The 24905-nt window shown below is 38.3% G+C and overlaps 1 protein-coding gene across 1 annotated transcript in view; it reads left to right on the forward strand.

Annotated features, from left to right (window-relative positions):
- Window positions 1-880: 880 nt before the first annotated feature.
- SAMD3 (sterile alpha motif domain containing 3) overlaps window positions 881-24905 on the forward strand; it is a 34910-nt gene continuing 10885 nt past the window's right edge. Inside the window, exons 1-7 of the mRNA XM_088052621.1 lie at window positions 881-968; window positions 1708-1897; window positions 5637-5747; window positions 13544-13729; window positions 14036-14120; window positions 21228-21389; window positions 22732-22741. Coding sequence (XP_087908747.1) covers window positions 890-968; window positions 1708-1897; window positions 5637-5747; window positions 13544-13729; window positions 14036-14120; window positions 21228-21389; window positions 22732-22741 — 823 coding nt within the window. The 5' untranslated portion in view covers window positions 881-889. The remainder of the gene's footprint in view (window positions 969-1707; window positions 1898-5636; window positions 5748-13543; window positions 13730-14035; window positions 14121-21227; window positions 21390-22731; window positions 22742-24905) is intronic.

Here is a 24905-nt window from a genome sequence, read left to right on the forward strand (position 1 = left end):
GCATGGTCATGGAGCACTTGGTGCTCCTTTTGGTAGTAGAGCTAAAACACATCAATAAGGAAATTCACCTCAGAGAGAGCTTTCTGCTGCCGAGAAGTTTGCAGTGTGGAACGAGCTGTGTCTTTATAAGTTATCTTCTTCAGGGGAGGTCGCTGTTGGTTTTGGGATGTGTTGCACCCCCTCATCACCCAAGTAAGTCCTTCAGGCAGGGGGCACACGGTGTGTGCAGGATTCATCCAGAGTGTGCAGGGAATCGTCCCGGCTGCCCCAGAGACTCTGCCTTCCCAGGGCACCCACTGCATCCTCCCAGGTACCACTGGAGCCGGCAGAAAGGAACCAGCAAATAATAGGAGAAGCAGCGTCCTCCCTTTCACCTGTATTGTCTCTAGCTGCTGATAATTCAGGGTTAAGTATTTGCTGGGTACCTGCTCTGCCAGGTGGTGCAGAGAGGGTTAAGGTGCTTGACTGACTGGAAGCATGGATGTGACAGACTCCTATCTGATGGTGGGGTGGTTTGTTTTTTTTCCCTTCTGTAAAATGTCAGCCATTTCCTGATGAGCCTGATGGTGGTGGTGAATTTCACACCTTTTTTCTTCTCTGTGTGGAAACCTGGGTGTTAATGGTACTGTTTTATAAGGAATGAGGCTGCCTCAGAGCAGAGGGAAACCTGGGACTGGAGAGGAGGTGAGGAAAGGGATCCAAGGAAACTGCCACTTACAACAGGCATTAGCTGGATTATTTTGCACTATTTTTATTCAGAGCATGTAGATGTATCATTTGCTAAGTGCATTTTTTTGCTATGAAGTGTTCGAATTTGGCTTGGAGTTCAGCACAAAAATAATCCCCTCTTTTTATTTCAGGGGGAAATTTAACATTGCAACAACTGAAGATGGAAAGTTGGTCTGTTGAGCAAGTCTGCAACTGGCTGAAACAGAGAAATTTAGGAGAACTAGTTCCTAAATTCCGTGGTAAGCATTTTTGTTGTTTATGGGGGTGGTGGTGGTGTTTGTTTAGTATTTCTTGCTATGCATTTAATTGGCACTGCCTACCTTGTTTTGGGGCATGTGTGTATATGCTAACCTCAGACTCCTATAGAAATGTATTAGGGTGAGAACTGACATAGATCTGATAAATCAACATAAGTGCACAGATTTGTTACAAAGCCTGAGATATCCTGGGGGATGAGATTAAGCCTATATATAAATAGAGATACCTCAAATCAGAGCTGGCAGTTTAAAAGTCCTGACAGGGCCTATTTTATGTTGCATAAATCTTTTGAAATAATGCAAATGTAGTGTGTAAATGTTTTATGTCTGAGTATATAAACACTCTACAGAAGAGTGCACAAGAAATTGTTATGTGAACAGCCTATTTCTTGTGTACTCTTGTTAAAAAGCTTGATTTCCTTCATCAGCAAGCCACAGTCTCCTGTGGTTCAAGCAAGGCCTGATTTGAAGCATTAAAATAGTCACTCACTGCTTCTGTGCATTTTGGACTTGGCTTTTTGTCAGGGGAAGATATTTGGCCAGTGATTAGGACTCCTGGCAGTGCTTGGAAAAGGATGGTGGTAGCTGAAGATGACTGTCAGCAGTACAAAGCATCCTTTCCTTGGACTCATCTTCCATCATCATGCTTTTAGGCACGCAAAAAGTAACTCTAACTATAAAGCTATTTTACAGTAATTATTTTATCTCCTTCAATCTGCAGAAGAAGAAGTAAGTGGAGCAGCTCTTCTGGCTCTTAATGATCGTATGGTGCAGCAGCTGGTGAAGAAGATTGGGCACCAGGCAGTGCTGATGGACCTCATTAAAAAATACCAGCAACAAAAGAGTGGGCTGGAATCCCTTACATACTGTTGTGAAACAGCTTCTCAACAATTTCCAGAAGTAATCAGTGGGTGAGTTTGTTCATGGCAGAACAAATATTAGTCTGGGTACAGTTGTGTTCTTTTCATGGCATTTTAAAACTGGCATTTACTAGCTCTTCAGCTGTACCTGTTTTTTATATTTTAAGTATCTGTAACAAATGTGAAATGTAAAATTAGATTCTTACCTTGTGGTTTTAAACAGGGAATCAACATTCCTGAACCACGCCATTAATTAATTTAAACTTCCTTATAGCCAGTTCTAGGACCTAGCTTTAATTTGGATGAAGCCCTGTCAAACTTCCACTTTAGCTAAGATTTTCTCTGTTTACAATATTAAGCTTTTGAAGAACTTACTTTTAAATGCTTGCAAGCCTTGGAGTAAAATAACAATTTAGCCAGAGACAGTATTTGTGTCACAGGTGTATTGAAAGTCAGCTTATTAAAGGAAACTCTTGGTCCATACGTAAGCATTTAATAATCCCACAATAGGATTATTGAAATTTATTGTGAAACTAAGTAGAGTTTTAGAAAACAGGTTCTAGGGAGATCATCCTCAATGATTGTGTTCTGGCTCTTGGTTGAGCAGGACTTCTTTCTTTGTTTGGGGTTTCTTAGGGGAGGGAGGAGGGGGCAGAGTTTGTGGGGTATTTGGGTGGGGGGGTTTGTTGATTCTCCCATCTTTTCCCTCCATTCTGGTCTGTAAGTCTTGGAGGGTTATGTTTTTCTGAATGTCTTGGCTGAGGAGAGAAATCCTGACCTCTAAGTGGTCCCTTTTAAACCCAGGAATCCTGGCCTTAGAGAACGTCTTGCCATGGATGCAAAATACATTTTTTTCAGAGGGAAGGACTCTATCACTGAGGCTGCATTAGTCACAGTAGGATTAATCCAAGAGGATTAGAACTGCGGAGCACTTGCCTTCATCCAAAAGGAGTCCAGGTTGTGCACTCTGAGGTGATTAACAGCCCAAACACAGGCATGATAAACAGTGATAACTGAATTACTTCCAAACAACTTGAGCTCATGAGAACTAAACTGCACATGTAGATAAATCCTCTTGTCCTTGTGGAAGTATTTGTGACACTCCTTAGGTAAATGCTCCTGCACCACTGGAGAAAAGGGGATTGCAGGAAGAAGACCAAGTCATTGCATGTAAGATTCATCACAGGCCTGAAGCACACAATTACAGCCAGTCTCAGTTCTCCGCACCAAGGTCCTGCCTACTTGATTTATAACAAGCTCCTTCTTTAGGGGTAGAGGTGTCTGCTGTGAAGAATACTGTGTATAGGCCCTGTACTTCATCCAAAGTGTGCTGGATATACCATGATTTCAGCAGGAAGTTCAGAAGAAAACATGTCCTTTTGCTTAGGGCAGTTAGAATGTTGCTTTGGGTATTGAGTTTTCATCCCTGCCTTTGTCAGGGGTGTTTGGATAGACTGTGTCTCAGATGTGACTGTTTCCCATGTGCTTCTCAGCTCTTGCAGGTCAAGCCATGCTGTCCCACAAAGATCATGCAGTTGCAGTAGCATGAGTTCAACTGCTTTGCTGTGAAGTTCTGCAGACTCTAAAGAAAAAAAAAATTAAATGCTTTAAATATCAAATGTTAGTGAATATCATTTACATTAAAATCTTTCCCTACCTAGTCGCTTTCCTGGAAAATGAAGTGTTGGTATCCTTCTATTTACAGGAAAGTTGAGTAAATGAGCTGCTGTTCCTGAAATATTTTTTGTGTCAGCGAGAACGACAGAATAAAATCCAAGTAAATTTAAGATGCATTCAGTCATGGATTTTAGGATGAGTAAAAAGTCAGTATATTCTGTGCATTTTGGGGTATAAAATTATGGAAGAGCACTTATTGTGAAAAGAGTATTTTGTTACAAAGCTAGAAGTTGTGTCCTTATATGCAGACAGTTGTGTCTCTCTTTTCTTAACACTGCAGTACTTTTCTTAGAGATGTGTAAAATTCAAGTTGTGATAGTTCACAATGTATGTGAGCTCACATTTCCTCCATTGCTCAGTGATGCTAGGCTGAATGGCAGTGAGTAGAGAAACCACGACAAGGTTTGCAGTTAGTAGCATCCACAGCTGGGTGCGTGTGGTCCCCCTGTGGTGCCAGGGAACAACTACAAAAACTGAGTTGGCACACTCCTAAGCCCCTACCATGCAACCTTCTTTTCTGTTTTTCAGAATTATTTCTCAGTCAGGCCAGTTCCCAGAAATTGCTGACCCTGCCAGGACCAGTGACAGGGTGGAGAGGGCATTGCTCAGGGCAGGGAAGAAAGCATCATCATCACAGTCTCTTTTTGGGTCAGCTGAAGCCACTGTGGAAATTCCAAGAGCAGTATTTCCCTGCTGTATTTCTCATATAAATGCTACCCGAAGTGTTTTATGGTGCATTCCTGGCTGCCACCTCTTTATCCTGGTGTCCTTGGCTCATCCTCTGTGTGTGAATTGTGCTGACCTCCCCTCCCTGACAGAAACAGAAACAAAGTCCTTGGCTGGATATGGAATTTAGAGTGTGAGAGGTGAACACTTTCTGTGTGGAAGTGATAGATCTGTGAAAGGACACTGAATGTGGCTTATATCTCCAGCAATTTGGATTAGACCTTGTGTCTGTCACTGGTTCAGTGGAAGTGTTCTCAGTCACACAGTAGAAACTGCGCTTCTGTGTGTATAAGGAGCTCACACAATATTTACATTACCAGGTAAATATTAAGAGGCCTTCCACTTTCACAATCAATTGTTTCTAAGAGCCACACAGAGAATATACTAAGGTGGTTTTTGTTTGTTTCATTTAACTACATGGCTGAAATATATTGTTTCATGGAAAGGGAGAACTCCCCTTATAAATGTGGCAAACTTTAATGTAATTTCTAATAAAAACCTTTTGTGCATTGAGTGCAACTGAGGCTGGAACAGTTTCTAGAGCATCTTTAGAGTTCAGATGTTCTGAAGAGATGAGCTTTAGGGAAAGGTAAGTGCTTTATGATTGCCATGAATTCTTGGCAGCATAACAGTATCCCCTCTCTTAGCTCTGCCTTTCCCCCACTACGGGATAAAACTGCTGATGTTGGCTTCCAACAACACATCTACCAAAACAAGGTAACATAACATAACATAACAGGAATATAAGAGGGAGAGAAGTGGACACAAAGGTTAAATGAAAAGCAGTGATTTGGACTGGCTCTTAGTAAAGTGGATATCTAGAGTTTTTGTTGCTAGTGATGAGCTAGAGCAGATAGGAACAGTGGGCTGTAATACCAGACAGCATTTGGAGATCTTCTAGAGTAGCTGAAGTACTGCAAAGCTGACTTGAAGCTTTTGACTTAACCTCTGGAAAAAACAACTTTATAAGATTCTAGTTACATAGAAATGTATTGAAATGCAGTGTAATTAGCTCTTTCAGCCCACCCCTTGCATGCTGTAATGGTTAGTTTTCCCCAGAAATTAGAAGATGCCAGATTATGAAGATGGAAGTTACTCTGCAACTGAGGCTGATTTTCTTGGGATTTGTAACTGTGTAGTAACTAGAATATAAACAGGCTGAACTTTCTACATTTTTCCTTTTAATTTTTCAGAGTATGGTAATTGAATTGAGAGATTAAGAAGCTAAAATCATTAGATTTTACCTATGATTTGAAATCCTCTATCTTTAGATAGATCAATTTTTCTCCTTTTCTGTTCCTGACACTGGTATTTTAGAGCCCTAAACTTCCTCTTCACTATAAGCTGCACAAGACCCAAGAGTGATTTTTGTTCTTTTTTCTTTCAGGGCTGCTGACAGACAGATGTTAAATTCTTCTGGTCCTGTGGAGCAGAAGAAATATCTGTGTTCAGCTGGAAAAGAAAAAGGATTAATTGATCACAGAGTACTAAAGCAAAAGTGAGTTTATAATATATTTATTAGATTTTCCTTACCTTTTGAAAATTACATGAACACCTCTTCTTGCTTCATTTATACTTTACAAAAAGTGATCTTAATTACTGGAGGTCAGGTTCAGGTATATCCAGGCATATTTAGAAAACAACAAGAACAGAAATTTACTAGGATTTGACAGAATGGAATAGCCTGATGTGTGATTCCATCCTCAGTCCTTGTTCACTGTTTTGTATTACCTCATGCAGAGGGCAAGATACAGATTTGTCTTTATTTATCTTATTTTTAAAAATTGTATTTTACAGTTGTGTTTTCAACAGCAATCTGACAAATTAGCCATTACAGAGTGGAATATGGCTATTCAATGATTTGTGTGCTTGAGGCATCTTAAATATAGCACTTGGGAAACTAGGCATGCTGATTCCATTTGCACACTCATTTTCCTTGGTTATCAAAATAAGCCTACCTAGAAACTGGAGGCAAGACAATGTGATTTTTTTTTTGGTTTTGGTGGGTTTTTTTCCCTCCTACCCATGATTTTCTTCTTTGAGATGGGCAGTCAATGTTGAGAGTCCTGTTCTTCTTTCAAGGTAGTTATTTTCTTGTTTGCAAAATTTTGTCTGCTTATCATTATCCCCCTTTATTTCCACTTGCCACAAGTTCTTCCCCTGCCATTCTCCCCCGTAGGTATGATTTATGATAGCCATGTTTTTAAAAGTCCTGATACTTCTGTTTTTAAAAGAACATCCCTAAAACTCTAAAGATCCTGTCAGCATTGTTGTCAAAGAAACAAACCCAAATAATTTGAACCCTTGTAATAAACCACTAATATGATCCTGCAATATTTATCCTTTGCTTTTAAAGGATGCTTATTTTTAATTAATTTGCCTTGTGCCGTTTAAGGAGTTTTAAATGGGTTGTGTGAATCAGAGTAACCACTACACAATGTACAGTTTAAATTATCGGTATTTGGCCAGGATTATATTTATAGCCTCTGTCTCCTCATTCATTTTATCCAATCTGAAAACTAAAAACTTAACATCTGTAGGTTGATTTTTTGATTTGGTTTTGGGTTTTTCTGTTTGTTTTTGTGTTTGTTGATTTTAATTTGTGTGTGGTGTTGGGTTTTTGTGGTTTGTTTTTGGCTTTGGTTTTGTTTTCCCGGAAGATTCATGGACCCACAGCTTCAATAACTGTGATTTTTCTGAGAGTGAATTAGTGCATGCTTTTATGGATTATTAATGCTGGTGAATTAGCTCCATGTTTCTTTGTGTTTCCTGTGTAGGTAGTCCTAACAACTGTGTTAAATACACTCTTCTATATTACCAAAATATCAAAGAAGATTGTTTAAACACAAAAAAAAGAATAAGTGGATGAAGCAATTGTATAATTTTTATTCTTGTATTGAAACTAAGCATACATAAAAACAGATGAGGCTTGCAGACTACCTCAATGGAGTAATGCTTTTCTAGGAATGACAGAAGTAAAAACAGCCAAGCTTTTTGTTAATCTCCAAAGAACATTAATCTTGAAGCAGTGCTTGTCTGTGAAAACAATAAGGTGGACATTCAATAAATACATTTCCCATATCCCTGCTTTTCTGTACTGGAGTACTAGCAGTTTTATGGCTCCTGACAGCCTGGGGTTTATCTTGTTGCTAAGACAGAGGCTTTTATTATTTGTAAATACCTGATACTGCTGTGGAAAACCAACCTTTTATTGGTTGGTTTATATGTTCTGTCTGCCTTTCTTCAACATATTTGCTTAGCAAAATGACATCCCTAATGTATCCCTTTTCCACTGTTTCCACTATGGCAGTCCAGCTGTTTTTCCTCAAGAGTAATGTCCTGGTAGATGTTTATTTGTGCATTTATTTTTTTCTATAAAAACATGTTCTGTAGCTCTTGAGTGCTGCGTACCAGATTTACTGTCTGAACGCCTTGGAGTAATTTGCTCAGATCACAAGCAGGATAACAGATCTTCCAGCCAGACTCAACAGGTTTGAACTTCCCTATTTGCTGTGGGTTTAGGAGATGTGGCCAGTGCTCAGCTAAACCTGGGCCTCCTAAGTGCTCATATACCAATAAAGCTATTGCCAGCATTGTCAGAATATTGGTGCTCGTGCCTGAATAAATTTGAGCTGATAGCAAGGACAATGAACTGGGAGATTTACATTTACCTTTACAAATTTGGCATCCATCTCAAAAATGGCCATGATGGCCTGCATGGGTCATTCATTTCCTCAGGGGAGGTGTCCTGGGTTGATTCCTAAACCAGGACAGGAGGAAATGTCTTTAACTAGGCCAGTCCTACATCTATCTTGGTCAGGCTACAGCAGCTGCCCAGACTGCTGGGTAGCTGCATCTGAAGTGTCTTTAATTATGATATGTCATTCTGCTAATGATCTTTATAGAACTCCTTCCTTTGCCTCCTCTATAATCTATACGTCAGAATTGTTGGTCTGTTTGGTCTATTCATCAGAAATACAATTATGCTTGTGCTTCAAAAAAAAAGAAAAGAAAATTTTAAAAGGAAAAGAGAAAAAGAGCAGCTAGCCTGAAAAATTGTCACCTAGTCAATTACTTCAAATGATTTTGCTCCATTTAAAAAAGAGGGCAAATATTACTTTCATATATATATACACACACACAAGTGTAGCTAAAATCCTACAGTGAAAACTTAACAGGACTGTGCTTTTTAATGTATAGCTGAAGAGTTTCTTAGTTTTTAAGCAAAGACCTTGTTCTTGATACCATCAGAATTATTTCTGGTGTATGTGATGATCTTTTTTTCAGTTAGCTCATAAGGACATGAAAAGCAGACTCAAAAAATCATGTTAAGTTATTGACAGTGGTCAATAGTAGGAGAGAAGCACTGCCTGTCTACTTTGTTCAGAAGTAAAGATATCAGATGCTTTGTTTGCTTATACCTTTGGCATAACATACCAAAATGAAAAACATTTTCATTTTTATGATTTATGATAATTTAATTTCAATTGTTATTGCATCTTCATGAAACATGACTGAGAGTTTTGATTTGGTTTGTTCAGGGCTTGAGGGAGATGTTTTAAATTTAGTTTTTTAATTTATGTGGATGCAAGAATTTCTGCTACTTTTAAGTCAGCATTTCATGTCTCTGTCATTGCAGCAGGATACTTAAGGATACTAACCCAAAAAACCTAGAAGACTCATAATAATACCTATTGTCTGTGCTTGTTGCCTTGATGTTTTGAAAGTCAAGACAACTGCACTCATGGTTTTGGAGCATCAGGTCATTGGGGCTGAATTCATTGACATGGTGCTGTGAGTCTTCCACAGAAGTTTGCAGGAAAAAAAGAAATAAATTGCTATGTCTTTTCCACACCAGAAATGAGTAAGCCTGACAAATGACTTGCAGAGGACACTAATTGCATTGCCTTATTAAGGTCTAGCAAAGTCATAACAGCAACACAACAAAAATTTCAAAAACATAAAATTATTTGGGTACTGCATAACATATCTTACAGAGGTGAATACAAATAAACTGTTTATTTTAAATGGCCTGATTTAGCTGGCAATTTTTTCAGTCAGATTCCCTAAGGAAATTTTTTTTTTCCCCTATCTGTAACCCACAGCTGCTGCCCTTGCGTGAAGTGAAAGTGCAAAGCCTTCCTTTGTGTGATGCAGTATCTCAGACTGTCAAAAAATCTGGACTCTTTCTAGAAGAAGGTTGTGTCTGCATCTCACAAACTTTTATGGAAGCAGATTAATTTTGTCTGTAACTTTGTGCTCATACTGAACACAATGGTTTCTATAGAAAGGGTGCTTCAGGGTAAGCTGAAGTGGGAGCTGCTCTGGGAAATGGGCAACTTTGGCACAGCTCACAGCTCCCACATCCCAGCCTTGCTGAAGTCAACACTGCTGTGGGTACCTTCTTTTTCACTCTAAAGGACACTTGCCCTTATGCTTAGTGGGAACTAAAAAATATCAGACATCATCAAGCACTAGATAGACTGCAAATCCCTGGCTTTAGGGAATAACGGGGAAACCTTGTATTTGCGCTCAAAAGTTGGAAATTACAATGAAGAGAAGAGAATGGCATGAGGGTATTTCAGGCACAGATATCAGAATTGTGAATAGAAAAGAGCTCTTTTTTTATGACTATTGAGAGGAAGAAAAGTTTTATTTGATATTTCATCTTCTGTCATAATTTCTTCCTTTGATGGAAATAGACTTTGCAACCTTGAATGTTGTCATAGAGTTGAAAGCATATTATACATGTGTTAGGGAAATGGAACATTTTTTTACAGGTGAAGACTTTTCCTTTCTTTCACATCTGCAAATTCCTTGTTTTCTCCTCTGTTTCTTCCTTGGATTTGTTGACATGGGCTTTCTTCCAGACTACAAACCTTCAGACCAGAGTCTCTTCCTGATTGTTATGTAGACATGTGAAAGGTTAGACCCTCATTTGTGAATAATGGTAATCTGTTGAGACTTCACCCATGTGCTGAGTTTTATGTGGATATACCAAAAAGGAGAGCAACCCATTGATGTCAGCAAATTTCTTCTTAACTGTCATGTCTTCTGACTGAATGGGATTGGAGCTGAAACAAGATATAGCAATGGGTGCCCGACTCATGGACTTCAGCAGACAATAAGAAAACCTTGTGGCACACAGCCCATTTAAGTGTGTGCTCAGTTTGCCTTTACATCACATTTTCCCCGAAATGAACTAAACAGATGCAGGAAACCGATCCTTCTTATCACTATGCTCAGGAAACTTAAAAACAACAGTCTCATTATGATCTAGTATTTGGTCTTATTTCTATGTCTCTATTGCACTTTATGTAACTATCTTGATTGAGTTGTCTGTATTGATACCAAGATTATTTTTACTGACTTGTTACAGCTAAATCAGGAAGCTCTGTGTGTCTGTGTGATGTTGCATGGGGAAACATGAACTTGGAGAGATGATGCTGTGTTTATTCCCCACCCTTCTCTCCAGTGTAATCTAAAACCAATCCTGAATAGTCTGGGTGATACTGCAAATGTGTAACTCTTTGTCTTTTTGGCAGTGAAACAAAGTATTTCCTGGGATGCCAGGGGTTCATAATTCAAATAGGTGGGTCTTTGGGGGTTCTTTGTGAGACTTTCTGGTGTTTGTTTTTTTTTTGGTTGGTTGGTAGGATGGTTTGTTGTGAGTTATTTTTCCATCTGAAGTAGACAAATGGCTCCTCCCAAAATAATGCTATTTTATAGCTTCATGTCTCAGTAAACATGCTGTGCATGAGCAGAGTAAGGTTACAATGGAGACAAAGATGGAAATAGCTGTGTGAGACAGGACTGTGACTGAACACATTAAAGTGGCAATCTACAAAAGCTGAGTGGTAAAACTCTGTAAATAATTGTCTCCTTGCTGAGGAGGTGCTTCTTAGGAGGCAGTCCTAAGCATAGAGAGACCAGCTTGCTTCATCTGAATTGGTACTTGTTTCACTTCATGAGAAACCATTTTGGGGACTTAAACTGTGAGAAAACTAAATTAAAAGAATAACTAAGAACTTTGCCACCGTAACTCCTTCTAATTCGCTGCAGAATTCCTAGTACCAGTAAGGAAGGCTTGTAATTAAGCCAGACATGTGACAGCAGAGAAAGAGGGACACAGAAATTTTGCCTGAGCTAGCCACTGGATTTATTTAGCTGTAGAATCATAAGTCTCAAGAACTGAGAGACAAGAAAATATGTAACTTTATTTTTTTTTTTTTTTGAGTTTTGTTTTTTTTTCCAAGATTCTGATCTGATTTCTGCCTCAGGTTACCTAGGAGAGGCATGGCTAGAAACAATACCTAAATCTCAAAAGTGTACATGCACTGGGATTCATGTGTAGAGCCAAGACCCTCTTTTATTGTGGAGAAGAGCATTACAGCTGAATGGAACTGTTCTTTTAGTTAAACAAGTTTGCATGTGAGCATTGCTGAGGATAAAGTTTATGTGGAATTGTGTCTCTTTTCAAACAAGCTTGTATTTCATTGTGAAATATTACAGCGCATGTTTAACATGACTTCCCAACAGCGATGAGTCCAGCTAAAACTAGTAAAATATTTAATCTCATGCACTGTGGAGACCAGAGGAATTTTTTTATCTAATTTGGAGAGCAAGGAATTATTTTGTGTTAGGTAAGGTAAATGAATATAAATGAAATTTGGGGTATTTTTATTGCTGTGGCCACTGTGAAGGGACTGGTGAATGGGAGAGTTGCCATGATTCCCTGATTATTAGCCATCCCACCTGCAAGAAAATTTTATTTTCTAGGGTGACTGAATGTAGTCCAGTGTGTCTAAATTGAACCTGCTATAAACCCTGCCACTTCTTGAAATGGTTTTTCAGCTTCAGTATATTACCAACAAAAGGAATTTCAGTTTTCCTTAGATGAAAAGAACTGTAAATTTTAAACTTCTGTCAACTTTTGAGCTATTTTATTATTTTATTGAGTTATTTTATTATTTTAAGTGGTAGCATGTTGAAAAAATTATGTAATAACTTGCAGCCTTTGTGCTACATCACCTCCATCAGTAAAGCTGGTGAAGGTGCAGGATACAAACTTAAAGGCTGAATAGCTGCTCACTGATGCTACACTGAACATCTGCACTTTGTTTGCATGGGAGAGATTTCTAAGTGATTCCAGAATCTAAGTTGGGTTTTATTTTCCTATTTGTATATTAATATATAAATTATATATTGTAAAATTGATAAATTAATATTTGTATATTAATTTATCACAAAAAAATGACATGAATGTGTCTATGTGGATATGTTGTCACTTCCTGCAAAACTTTGCCTTCTTTTGAGACTGCAAAGTAGTAACAGAACTTCACTGCAATTTGCATCCACTGGTAACCATCTGTGCTCCACGAAATCTGGTGAGTTTGGAAAGACAGCAGCCCTGACTGTTTTGTGCCTGTGTTGAGTGGGGAAAAGGTGGTGCTGTGAGTCCTTCTACTGGTGTTAGGAGCAAAATACTGAAACAATATATTATTTTTTTCCTCAGCACTGTATTGCCATTTGTGGTAGGGCTGGGGTTGGTTGTATCAGGGATGTAGAGTTTTTGATAGCCCACAAGATGTATTAAAAGGTGTCAAGGTGGTGTGGCAGCATAACCAGGTCAGAAAGGTTGAGAGTTATAGGCCAACCTACTCAAGAAGGTATTGAGAGTATAACTTGCTGTTGGGACCCACTTTTCCCTGTGTTCTTTCAGAATTAGTGTTTGGGCAGCCAGTGTTGATAACCTGCCTCGAGCTCACCCCAGCTGGAGTGTGACTTCTGTCAATAGTGGTCATGGTGTTCTTGTGACAGGAGCTGCTGGGCTGTGTTTGCTTTGTTTCCAGACACGAGCTGATGATAACCACCTTCATCCCTTCCTTGCCTTCCCCTGTGGGAGGACAGCCTTAACTAATGTCACATATAGTATTTTATTCAATTGTTTGTCATACTAGAGAGGAAATATATTATAAATGAAGACAGATAAAGGTGTTTTGCAACAGTAGCAAGCCCCTACTGACTTCTGCTCTACTTTCTGCTTTCAGTTAGGAACCACCTCCTACTGTCTGCTGGTTATAACATTCCACATTTGACATCTAGTTTTGGACTCTGTATGTATTGATGACTGCTTTTCATAGGTATTCTCAATGCAGAAACAAAGACAGCAGGCCTTGAATTTCTATAGCAATAATTTTCCCTCTTGTGTTTTTTCATATATTTTTATACCTCCTGCCTGTATTTCCACAGCAGAAAGATGTGATGGTGATGATACGATCTTTTCTTTTACAGAAAAAACCTGAAATCATTTTTTGCAAGACATAGGACGTTGCAGTGGACAAGCTCTTATGCTTTGCCAGACTTTCCTTACGATGTCAAATGCATATTAGCAGAAAAAAAATGTCCTGATCACAGTATGAGAATAAGGATTATTGAATTTTTACAAGCAGACATGACAAAATACCTAGAAGGATCACTGTAAGTAAACACCATTAAATTTATTTGGGGGCATTACCTGTTGTCTGCAGAGGTAAATTTTCAAATGGATGCAAAGCTATTCCCTGATATATTTGCTTAAATAAAGGAAGCTAAGGGCCTGAAACCTACTGAAACAATAGAAAGGTTTCATGCAAGCCTTTGAGCTGTGCCCTTTGTTATTTGGAGGCCAATTGATTGCCTGAGAAATAGTCAGAGATACTTTAATGTAGATTGGTACAGACTCCAGTGTTTAATACTGTCTAGGAAACCAAATACTTTTTTTCCATCTCCATCTTGTTTGCACAGGTATCCGAACAGCCAGCAATATAACATTGTTGTCAATGCTCTGCTCCAGGCATACCCATTCCTTGATGAAGATGGGAATGGCTTTGTAAGTATTGTGAGCTTTCCCCACATAATCAATCACAAGAAAATAATCTAGTTCAGAGGAAATCAATATCAATTTATTATATGCCGGCTCTATTCAGAGCACACACACTTGGTTGTGTTTGGCAAATCACATTCTTATTTCATTATGTCAATTAAAGATTAATCCAGGTATAGCAGTATGTCAAAGCTACCATGAGATCATGCAGACCTGTACATGAAATTGCTTGTTGGGTACATTTTCTTTCTGGACTGATTTCTGCCCAGACATAAAATTAAATCTGATTTTTTTTCCCTATTTTTAAAAACAAAGAAGCCAGCTCTTTAGAAAATTGTCTGTATGAGTAATAACATGTGCTAACATATGCTCTTGAAATGTATTATGATCGTTTGTGTGTTAGATATGAAACTACAACACATCATACTAATGGTTTAAGGAATCTAAGTCTAATTAAAAAAAAACATTTAAAAACAAATCTTGGAATATCTTGGAAATAACAGAAAGCAGTGGAAGGAGATGATTTAAATTTGAGCTACATTTTTTTCACTTGTGATCCAGAAAATCTGTCTCTGGTCTCTCAGGACAGTGGTCACCTTTTCACTTCACATCATTGCTTTTCCATTTGATACTTTTATAGCAGCTTGTAAAAGCTTGTGAGCCTCAGTGGGGACTGTTAACTTTAAATATATATAAATATATATCTCACATGCCATTACTGTAGAGAGCAAAATAATTTTGGGAATGAAAAAAATTGAGGCTTAAGGGGTAACTATTCTAGCTCTCCCCTGAGTCCAGGCACTGTTGAAGGGAAGGGACTAAAGAAAATAAGTACATCTCAAAGAGAAGAGTGGGAGCAAAAGGACCAGAGAGAAGCAGTCTATCCTCATTTTTAATCAGGATACCTCTCTGAATGTCCCAATGGTTGTCCTTGGGCAGGGTCCTGAGTAATGCTATGGCTTCATCTGGCTTCCTATATGATGAAGAGCTGGAATGATATTCAGCTTGTTCCAAAGACAATTTTACAGCCTTTAACTTTTAAAAACTGTTTTTAAGCAGAAGTTTTTAAGCTAGGTTTTCAAAGGGTTTTAATTGCAGAAGGACAATAGGCTGAGTGAAACTACTTATAACTATTCTTAGAGAAAAGGTCATTATTTGCCAGATGGATCACAGAATTGGTGCTGGCAGAAGTTATGTGAAGAGATTTCAGAGTGACTGCTCTTTATCCTTTGATGTTTCCCCCATTCCTACTAGAAAGTATGCCTGGCAATAACTGCAGTAAGTAAACAAGGAAGCTGGAATCAGCAGTTTGCAATATTGCTACTCTACCGCTTTCTGGTCCAGCCCCTCTCCATTGACTGTGTTGAGACAAGAAAAACTGCACAAAAGGGGTATGCCTTCATTCTTAAGTTTGGAGGAGGGTGTGAGAATGAATTAGTATTTTTTATTGGCCCTACTGTTAGACATTTTGTTCTTCCTTCTTGATCATAAACACTATAAATACTAATTTTTACTTGATCTGAGACAGTTGTGTGTTACAACAGTATCAGCTTAAAACAAACCCCACAATATATGCATACCTACTTATCACAAGACTTGCAGTAAAATTGGATTCATATGCCTTTAAGAAAAAGGTGAACAGCAAAAAAAATTGACAAAAAATATTCTTTTTTTTTCTTTTTCCTTAGAAGGACCTTCAGCAGGTCAAAAAAGTAAAATTTCTGTAGGCTTTTCTTTTAAAACTCTGGCTATTAAGGGACTATAATTGTTTCTTGCTGTTCCTAATAATAGTATTAAAATATAAGATGTAAAATATTAATTACTGAGAGGTTTTGAATACATTAAAGTTTTTTATCTATAGTAACTAAACAGTTGTTGTTATTATTACAATTTTAAAAATAGTACATCGAAAGCATTTTAGAAATCAACCATCAATAAAATTCAGAGGAAAAGGGGACTGATAGGTGAATGTAGAAAAGGAAAACTAACATGAAAGTAGTATTTTAAGCAAAAATGCTAGTTTCATTCCTTGTTAAATAGCATTTATATATAAACTTCTGGGGAAGGCAGCTCATATAATGTGGTTTTGGTGTCTACATTGGGAGGAGAGGAATAGCACTCTGTAAGTTCTTATTTCTCTGTGGGCTCCAAAAAAGAGCATCAGGTGGTCAGCTGAGCACAGATGTCAGTGTTTGATAGATAACCACCTCTTTTTGATGTTTTGTAACATGGAGAATGGGGCACACCAAACATGGCAATTCAGCTGGGCTGGCTCCTGAAATTATGGTTTCCAGTAGTGCTAGTGGATCAAGTTATTGGGGTCTATTTAGAATACCAGCAAGTCTGCTTTCAATTATTGGACTTTTAATTTCTTTTCAAAGTTGTAGGAAAAATAAATTGTTGCATGCATTTTAAAAACAAAAGGGCTGAGTGCAGTTAGGAGTACCAAGATTTTTGCATTCCCTATGGTGTGCTGGGACTAGCAAACTTCTGCTATTGAGTATTATCCCTTCTGCCATGTAAAATGTTTTATACCAGTGTATTGTTAATGACATTCATTTACTGCTTGTTATTTACAGCAAATAAATAACTGCTGTAAATAGTTGTGCTATATCTCAGTTCCTAGATTTATTTTAACTCTAAAGTTATGCTGAAAAGAAAAGCAGTTTCTCATCCTTTGGGGTGGAGGAGCAGCCACAGCATTTGCTGGGCTCTGCAAAAGGATGCAGTAATTCTTAAAGAGATGTCCTGAGAAGGTCTGCCAGTGGTGGGTGTGATTTTAACTTTAACTCACAAGTCTTGCAGCTAAAAGCCCTTCAACAGAAATGGATGTGTGTTGGCTACCAGAAGGGTGCGGCAGAAACTGTTCTGGGCTCCTCCCTGGCCAGTGTGCATGGGCAGGGACAGGCAGTCGGGCTTCCTGGATGAGAGAAGGGAAAACTCATCTCATGAGAGATCTTGGGATTCCAGAATTAACGTTTTCTTCTGGCCAAGCACAGAAAATCAGAATGTCAAGAACTTTGCGTTATTGATGTACAAGGGTGGAGAAAACTTGAGCCATAGATGTCAGCACTTTTACTGCAACATTTTTGAAGAAATGGAAGTGAAATGAACAACTGGAAAAGGGGAAGATAGAAACATATAAGATACAAACATACAAGATAGAAACATAGAAGAACAACAACAAAAAACAAACATAAAAGCACCTAAATTACCACCAGAATTTTCATGACAGGAAAAATAGTTACTTGTAAAAATTACTTTGAACATTTCATTTTTTTGGTTTGTTTGGGGTGTTTGTTTCCAAAATACTGGACTTTTATTATGCCACCAAATTATTAAAAACTAAAAAAAAATTTAAAAATTAAAAACTAAAACTAAAATAATTAAAACTATGTGTGTGTTATTTAGAACTATAGTCTAATATTTTCAATCTCATATTGTTGCAATGACAGGTCATTAAATGTTTGTGGTTTCAAGATTTATTAATAGATTATTCACGATTCTGTTTGTTAAGAATTCTCCCATTTAATTTTGCATATGGAAAAAAAATATGTTTCTGTGCCATCAGACTTTTTTCAAAGGATATCCAATTCTAGATAGTCAGGACGAAGATTATGACCCTAAATAAATTTATTTAAAAATAAAACCATGAATAAGCTACTTACATATTATGAATTTTAAAAGAATGTTACTTATGACATCAATCTAGAAGAAGGAATTAAGAATTACCTAAAATTCTAAATAATGATTTTAAAAATATTTTCTACTAATAGTAAAACTCATTTAAGAAGTCTATGGGGTATCTGGAATGAAATCAATTCCAAGATTAACTTTTGATTAGAGTGCTTTAGAGTGACTATGTAAGAAAATCTTCCTGAGGTATTTCCTTCTACTTACAGAACAACACTATCCTAAATTAACATATGACATTTAAAAAAATAAAAGTCTTCATTTAATCATAGGATGGTTCATTAGATTTGTGACGTATATTGTAACCAGAACAACATTTGTAAGTTACAGACAAATAGCTTATACAGAAAAAATGAAGGTCATAAAAACAGCAGCCAAAAGTAAATTGGCATGACGTTGTTTCTTGATGTTTTGCAAGATACTCTGTCTATCTGTGTTTATCCACTTTGCAAGGCTTAATCCCAGCAATTTGGGAAGAATCGTTTCCCTTGTTCCATTTCATTTCAGCCAACCTTTTGAAAATTGTGTGGTTCCAAGAAATCACCACACTAGGAAGGAAGAGAGAGGGCTCTCTCCTCCACACCACTGGCCTGTGGGCTTTGCATAAGCAGCTGCCTTGAGCTCGTGGCTGCAGAGTGGTGCCTGTGAAACCCAGGATGCCGGTGCTGACATGCCTGATTTATGTAACTGCTGCACACAAAGTGATTATTTGCTAGTAAATGACTGCTTTTAATCTGCGTGTAATCCTTTCACCTCCTATGTCAGATAGACACAGGCTAATCCTTCTACCCCTTTACAGGAAGTTAAAACTTCCTAGGGTGGCTTTTGGGGGAAGCTGGGGAGAGCAGAAAAATAAGAAAATTAAGTTGTTGGTTCAAAGATGGTAACAAAAGCATCATTTTTAGAGGATGCATTACCCACAAGGGAAACCACATAAACGTCTGTTCTTGCAGTCTCGTTCTGGAAATAGGTATGTGAGAGGTGACTTGCCTAAGTTTATGGCAATCCTATTATAGAAATGGATTTAATTAAAATTCGTGATTTATTGAGGGGACTGGAGGATGAAACAGCTGAAAGTTTTGAACTTTGTGGGATATTTAAAGCCTTGTATAGGTGTCAGCATATTCTTTCATGTGAAAGAATAAGCAAAAATATCTTCTAGCCAAATAAAGGTTTTCAAAAGAAAGAAACTATGTGAAGCTCAACTACAGAGATGCTTAAACTGTCAGCTGTTAATATATTCTGGGATGATCATGTTTTAAAATACTATAACATCTGTTAAACACTTCAGAGAAGCATTAAACTAAGGTTTTTGTTTGCTTTTCTTAGCAGCCTTAAAATAGCAAGCTAGGCATAAATTCTGCTAGGCATATAATGATTGGGTATTTGCATCAAAATGCATAAGGCCAGAACTATAAATGTATTTAGGCACCTTAATGCTTGAAGTTAACAACAAGTGGGATTTTCAAGGCATGTAGTGACCTTACTGCTTCTGAAAATGGTGCTGAGGTGTAATATTCATCTTGAGGCTGTGACTATGTCTTGTGAGAAGACTGGGTGAGCAGTTGTACTCTGTTCTTAGTGTCTATCTTTAGTGGTGGTGATGTGACTTCTCCTCTGGCAGAACCCTAAGCCTGAAGTTTGCATACTAGAAATGCAGATGGGCTTATTTTCTTTGCAGTTCTTGGATGCTGAACTGTGACAGGCTGTGGAAAGATACTTTGGTAAGGGCACATAGGTGGGTGGCACAGAGTGTCCCCCGAGGAAGGGCTCTCCTGCCCTGGTAGGCCCAGGGCTGCTTGAGAAGAGCTGAAGCAGAGACCACAGGGTCATACTTCTATTGTAGTCTCATAGCTCTTCCACTGTAATTTTGCACCATTAATGGAGGTCTTGCTTTTAGGATTTTCTTTCTAGGTCAGCTAGAACCTAGGGAGGTGGGAACAATAAGTTCAACAGAAGAAATATAAGGTCACACTGCCTTTAGCACCATCTCTTAAGAAACCCTCTCATCTGTATCCTGGGAGTGAGAAAGGCATGTCAGACTCACTGCAAAGAGAGATATTGTACTACTTAGTCTACTTCTACTGAATTCTGGTTTACACCAAAAGTTAACCTTTCAAATCATGTAACCTTGGACTAAGAAATGACACATTTTTGGTAAGAAATTTAGGGTAATCATTCTTCTGTTTATACTGTGTCTTAGCATGTCAGTGGAACAGGCTTGAGTATAGTATTAAGTGAGCATAATATTGGAGTCAGTTTAAGAAAATGAAGAAACAGATATTTGAATCTCTCCACATCCTTTCATTTACAGTCACTTTTTTACAGACTGATTTTTTCCCATCTGACTCTCGAATACTCCTCAATAACTGGAATATGCAAGTGATTTTGGGGAATAACAGAACTGTTTAAAACTGCATGTTGTGCCTGCAAATGTGTTGAACAGCCTTTGCTTAGAAATTGCACCCTGGGGTGTCAATGGCATGGCATAGCTAGTTCCTGCTATGGGACATCTAGCTTTGGTCCACGTGCAAATGGCCATTGGTCCTCAAGGATGCATGAGGAAGTTGCTGTCCATATAACTTTCAGCAGTGACTTTTCAATAACTGAATTAAGAAATACATGAGGGTGACAGAAGTGCTGGGGCCATGTAAGCTCTGTCTTTGACTGCCAAGGAGTGAAAAATGGCTGCATTAAACAGGACCTGCATCTGCTTGCAGTGCAGAAGTGCCTTTAATATGTACTTTACATATCTTGAAGTGTCTTACAAACACTAGGACCTACTTAAATGCTTCTCCTAATTCAGCAGTTTTGGGTTCAATTTAAAAATATACTTGATCCAGTGTAACTGTAGTCTCCCAACCAAAAAGTAGTGCCACACTGTGTCTTTTCCATTCCCCAGTGTCAGACACAATAATCATACAACTGTGCAACCAGTCAGATGCTGCCAGAGGCAAAGGAAAAAAAACCTAAATTAAACTAAACTAAAAAAAAAAACCAAAAAAACAGATCACCAAAAACAAACCCTAAACCCCAAAGCACATTTTCTGTGGCATCTGCAAGCTGATCTGCTTCACTATGTCATGAATGGAGCATAAAGCAAGAGCTGAGGAAAGGACAAAATTGCAGTTTCTCTGGTAGCCTAGGATAGCTCTAACCCTTAGATTCAAATACTGTTATCCTCAGCAAGCCACAGCAGTGCCATTAGCCCAGCTGTTGGTTGCCACAGAGCCATTTACCACAGCTGGTTTTGTTTCCTTCCCTCCAGAAGCCAATGGGGGTGCTGCCCCATGAGCCTTTTTCTGCTTAATGGCAAATACTTTTTTGTACAGTTAGGTAAAACAAAGTGACCTGCTTCAGGCTGGGGCAAATTCTTGACAGAAACTTGTAACGACAGCTATTCTTTTTTCCCACATGTAGTTGCTGTGGAAACGGGCCCTTAAAGATCGTTTCAAATATGTGCGGAGACCTATTGAAGATGATGAGCAAGTCCTGAGGAACAAATGCAAGTTTGGCCACAGGAGAGGACAGAGCAGAAAATCTTCACTTGCTGAAAATAAACTTGATGATGTCCAGGGGCAGGTAGAGGTAAGATTTTTGGTGCTTAACCGAGTTCAGTCTTTCAGCTTCTCTGCTGACAATAAGGCAACCAGCCACTAAAGGGGAGAACTGATTGCATCCCATTTAAACTCATTTTGTATAGAACTTGTCATATTGCCAGACCCTTTCCATTTCTGGAAAACTAGGCATCCACAACAGAGCTAAACCTGATACTGGATGCCTTGCATATTTGTTGTAACTTAGAGTTGCAAATTGGACAGAAAATACTGTCTGGTTTTTTTAAATGCAGTATTTCTGTTCTGCTTTTGATTATATTCCTTCAATTAGAGTAAAAAGCATTAGAGAATTATGTCTACTAGCTGAAGCCTCTGTACAAATAAGAATGCAAAGAGGTATTTCAGCTGGTAGCAAAAATCCTACTGTCACATTGCACTTTGTTATATAAAATCTGCTTGTGTTGATGTATGCTATACATAGGGATGTTTACAAATGTGTGTATGCTGTGTATTCCTTTAGTTGGAGAATTCAGAGTTATCACTGTCCAGTAAGTGTCAAAGGCACACTAGTTAATTTATACACTTTCATAAGTACCTTAAGGTTTCAGCTATGCTTTGCCAATGCTGCACACACCTCTTCGTGTTGCAATTAAAATATGGTAAAATTTGAACAATTGTACTAATGTGAAAAAGAAGATATATAAGTAGATATTTATCTTTAGTTTATCCATGTCCATCCTGCTGTTTACCAAATCCTGTATTTAGGGGACCAATAGTGGTTTATTGGATGCATTTCTGCATATATTGCCCTTGTGACTGAAGGTAGCTTTAGTTTCCTATACAAAATGCAAATACATGTTTGGGTTGGTTTTTAGAAATTTCAGTAATTTCTATTTTTTCCCTTTGGGTTAATATGTTCAGGAATAAACACTTCCCTTCTTGCCTGCTTTTGTTGAAGAGTTTGTAGCATGTGTGAAGTAAGAAACCTGTGACTTTGGTGCAAAACAATAACCAGTCTCACATCTAGTAAAGAAGAAATTACAAGCTCTTGGTTTTGTGTGCACATTAAGAGTTAGCCATCCTTTATCTGCTAAAGCTTGGAAAGGGCACATGTGGATTTTTCTGTCTTATGAGCTCGTTGAGAAGGGCTTTGCAGTGATCCTGTAGGAACTGCACGCTAAACTTTATCAGAAGAGAGGGTGTAACTCTCCACTCTGCTGTGTTTCTGCAGACCAGGATTCACCACTGTCTTTATCTGCATTTCTCGAGGCCATCACTGGTCACCCTTCTTTCCTTTAAAAATGAAAGAAAAATATTACATCTCTTCTAATGGTCTAGGCCTTTTTTGCTAGCCTGAATGTTGTAAGCAAATTAAGGGTTAAAGGTGGTGAGAGGACATCAAGTATCCCTAAACAACTTTCCTTTCTCTCATTTTCCCTGTATCCTGAATATATACATACATACATACATACATACATACATATATATATATATATATATATATATATATATAAATGCACAAATCAACATTTGTGGGTCCTATTAAGGATTAAGAATATATTCTGTAATTTTGAGGGAATCATAACTTCCTTAGTTTTAAAAGTGTTTCCACATTGAAAACAGCAATGTCTGATATCCTAAATTATGTCACTACATAGGTGCAAAGCTGAAAAAAATGTTTAATATTATTTTTAACAAAAGCAGTAGGGGTTTTCATTCTATATATTTAGGAACACACATAAAAGGCACTTTTCTGCCAATCCTTGGCACTAATTACTCTATGAAAAATATAAACTGTTAAAGTGTCTTAGTCTCAATAAATAAATATTTGATCTAGAAGCCAATACCACAGGCAAACCAAATTATATTCAAATTACCATTAGCCAGATCCCCTTGTCTTTATCCCTTTTCCAAGACTGGAAGAATGAATCAGTCTTATGTGAGCTAGAAGCAAACACATCAAAATTAATTGAGGTAAAACGGAGAGAAATTAATTCCAGGTTAAGGAGACCTTTGGAGAATAGTTAGTGAAGGATTCCTAGTCCCTTTGGGCCACCCCATTCTCCTTTAGCTAGGCAGAGTAGGACATTTGGGGCATTACAGGTCAAAGCCGACTGGCAGAGCTATGCAGATGAGAGAGCACATCTGTTTCCAACAGATGACCTACTTACCAGTCACACAGCTGGCATCAATACCGAGCTTTAGTTTCTGAGCAGTCATAAGCTGTCACTCTGTCATGTGTGCTTTGTGTCAGTGTAGTCTCAGATTGTTAATGGCATGAAACTGATAAAAAGAGTATTTACTGATAGGAAATGTCTCACTGTTATATCTGGCATTTATTTTTATATGAGAATAAAGTTATTACTACTAATAAAACCCTTAACCGGTCTTTTTACTTTTTCATGTGAAAACCCAGCTGCTTGCTGGACAAGCTTCCTGCGCTGTTTTGAGCCAGATGATGTCTGCCCCTTGGTCTGCCCAAGCCCCATTGCCTTCCAAGCAGGCATTCTTCCTTCAAAAGCAGCTCGAGCATACCATGGCCTCCCACTCAGGGCGCTGCTTCCAGGTGCAGCATCTGTCTTTCTCCTACAGTTTCTTTAAAACATCTGCTGATGTGTTCCTTGTTACAGAGCATTATATTCAAACAAGATTGAAGAGTAGCTACTCTTTTTCTAGAGACTAGCATCACATGAAAGGTCCTGAGCAAGCACAGGGCAGAAGGCTGGTGGTAAATAAGCACATAAACCCATGCTAGAGGTGTCTGTCAGTAAAGGAGATTTGTATTTAAATTATGCTCCCTACAAATATCCATCAGGTTGCACCACCAGGGAAAGAAGCTTGGACTGTGCTTGGCAGAGATTAATTGGAGCCTCTGTGTCTGAGGGATATTCAGAATTTTATCAGGAAAGCCTCCATAAACAACAAATTTTATGGTTATGGTGTGAGAATCCTCCTCAGTTATTTTCCACAGTCAGGGATATATCTTGGAGCTGCAGTAAACCAGGGGAGAGTGTTTTGTAATGATAATGACCTTCATCTGCTGCAAATGGAAGGTACTTTCCATGAGAAGGGTGATCACACCGTGAAAATACATAAGAAAAGCAAGCCAGTCTCCCCTCTGCAGCAAGGGTGGGATTACTGCTAAACCATTCAGTGGCTTGTTCTCACTGATCTCTTTTTTTCAGTCTTTTTTTAGCATCAAGCCCCCTTCCTCTGCCCTAAGGACTTGTTTAATTTATGGTCTTTCAGGCTCTGAGAGGAACCATGTCCTGCCAGTTGTAATAGGAAGGGCCCTAGACTTGGGGAAGCCAGAAGAAACAGAAAGATAGGGCCTTCCTGGTCCTAAACCAAAGGATTGTCAGAAGACAAAAGGTGATGGAGAAGGAAATGGGTTTAGAGCTGATGATTGGCTTGCATACCTTGAGAGTTTATGACTCAAACACTTAGTCTGCCCAGGGGTAGTGACCAAAGAGCAAATTGTCCCTTTCAGAACTTCAAGTTTGGAAATCTTTCCAGTCTCAAGCGGTGCTGTACACAGCCA

Source organism: Pseudopodoces humilis, chromosome 3 (assembly GCF_049639895.1).
Source record: "Pseudopodoces humilis isolate 2021_Gansu_Grassland_sample_001 chromosome 3, ASM4963989v1, whole genome shotgun sequence".
NCBI lineage: Eukaryota > Metazoa > Chordata > Aves > Passeriformes > Paridae > Pseudopodoces > Pseudopodoces humilis.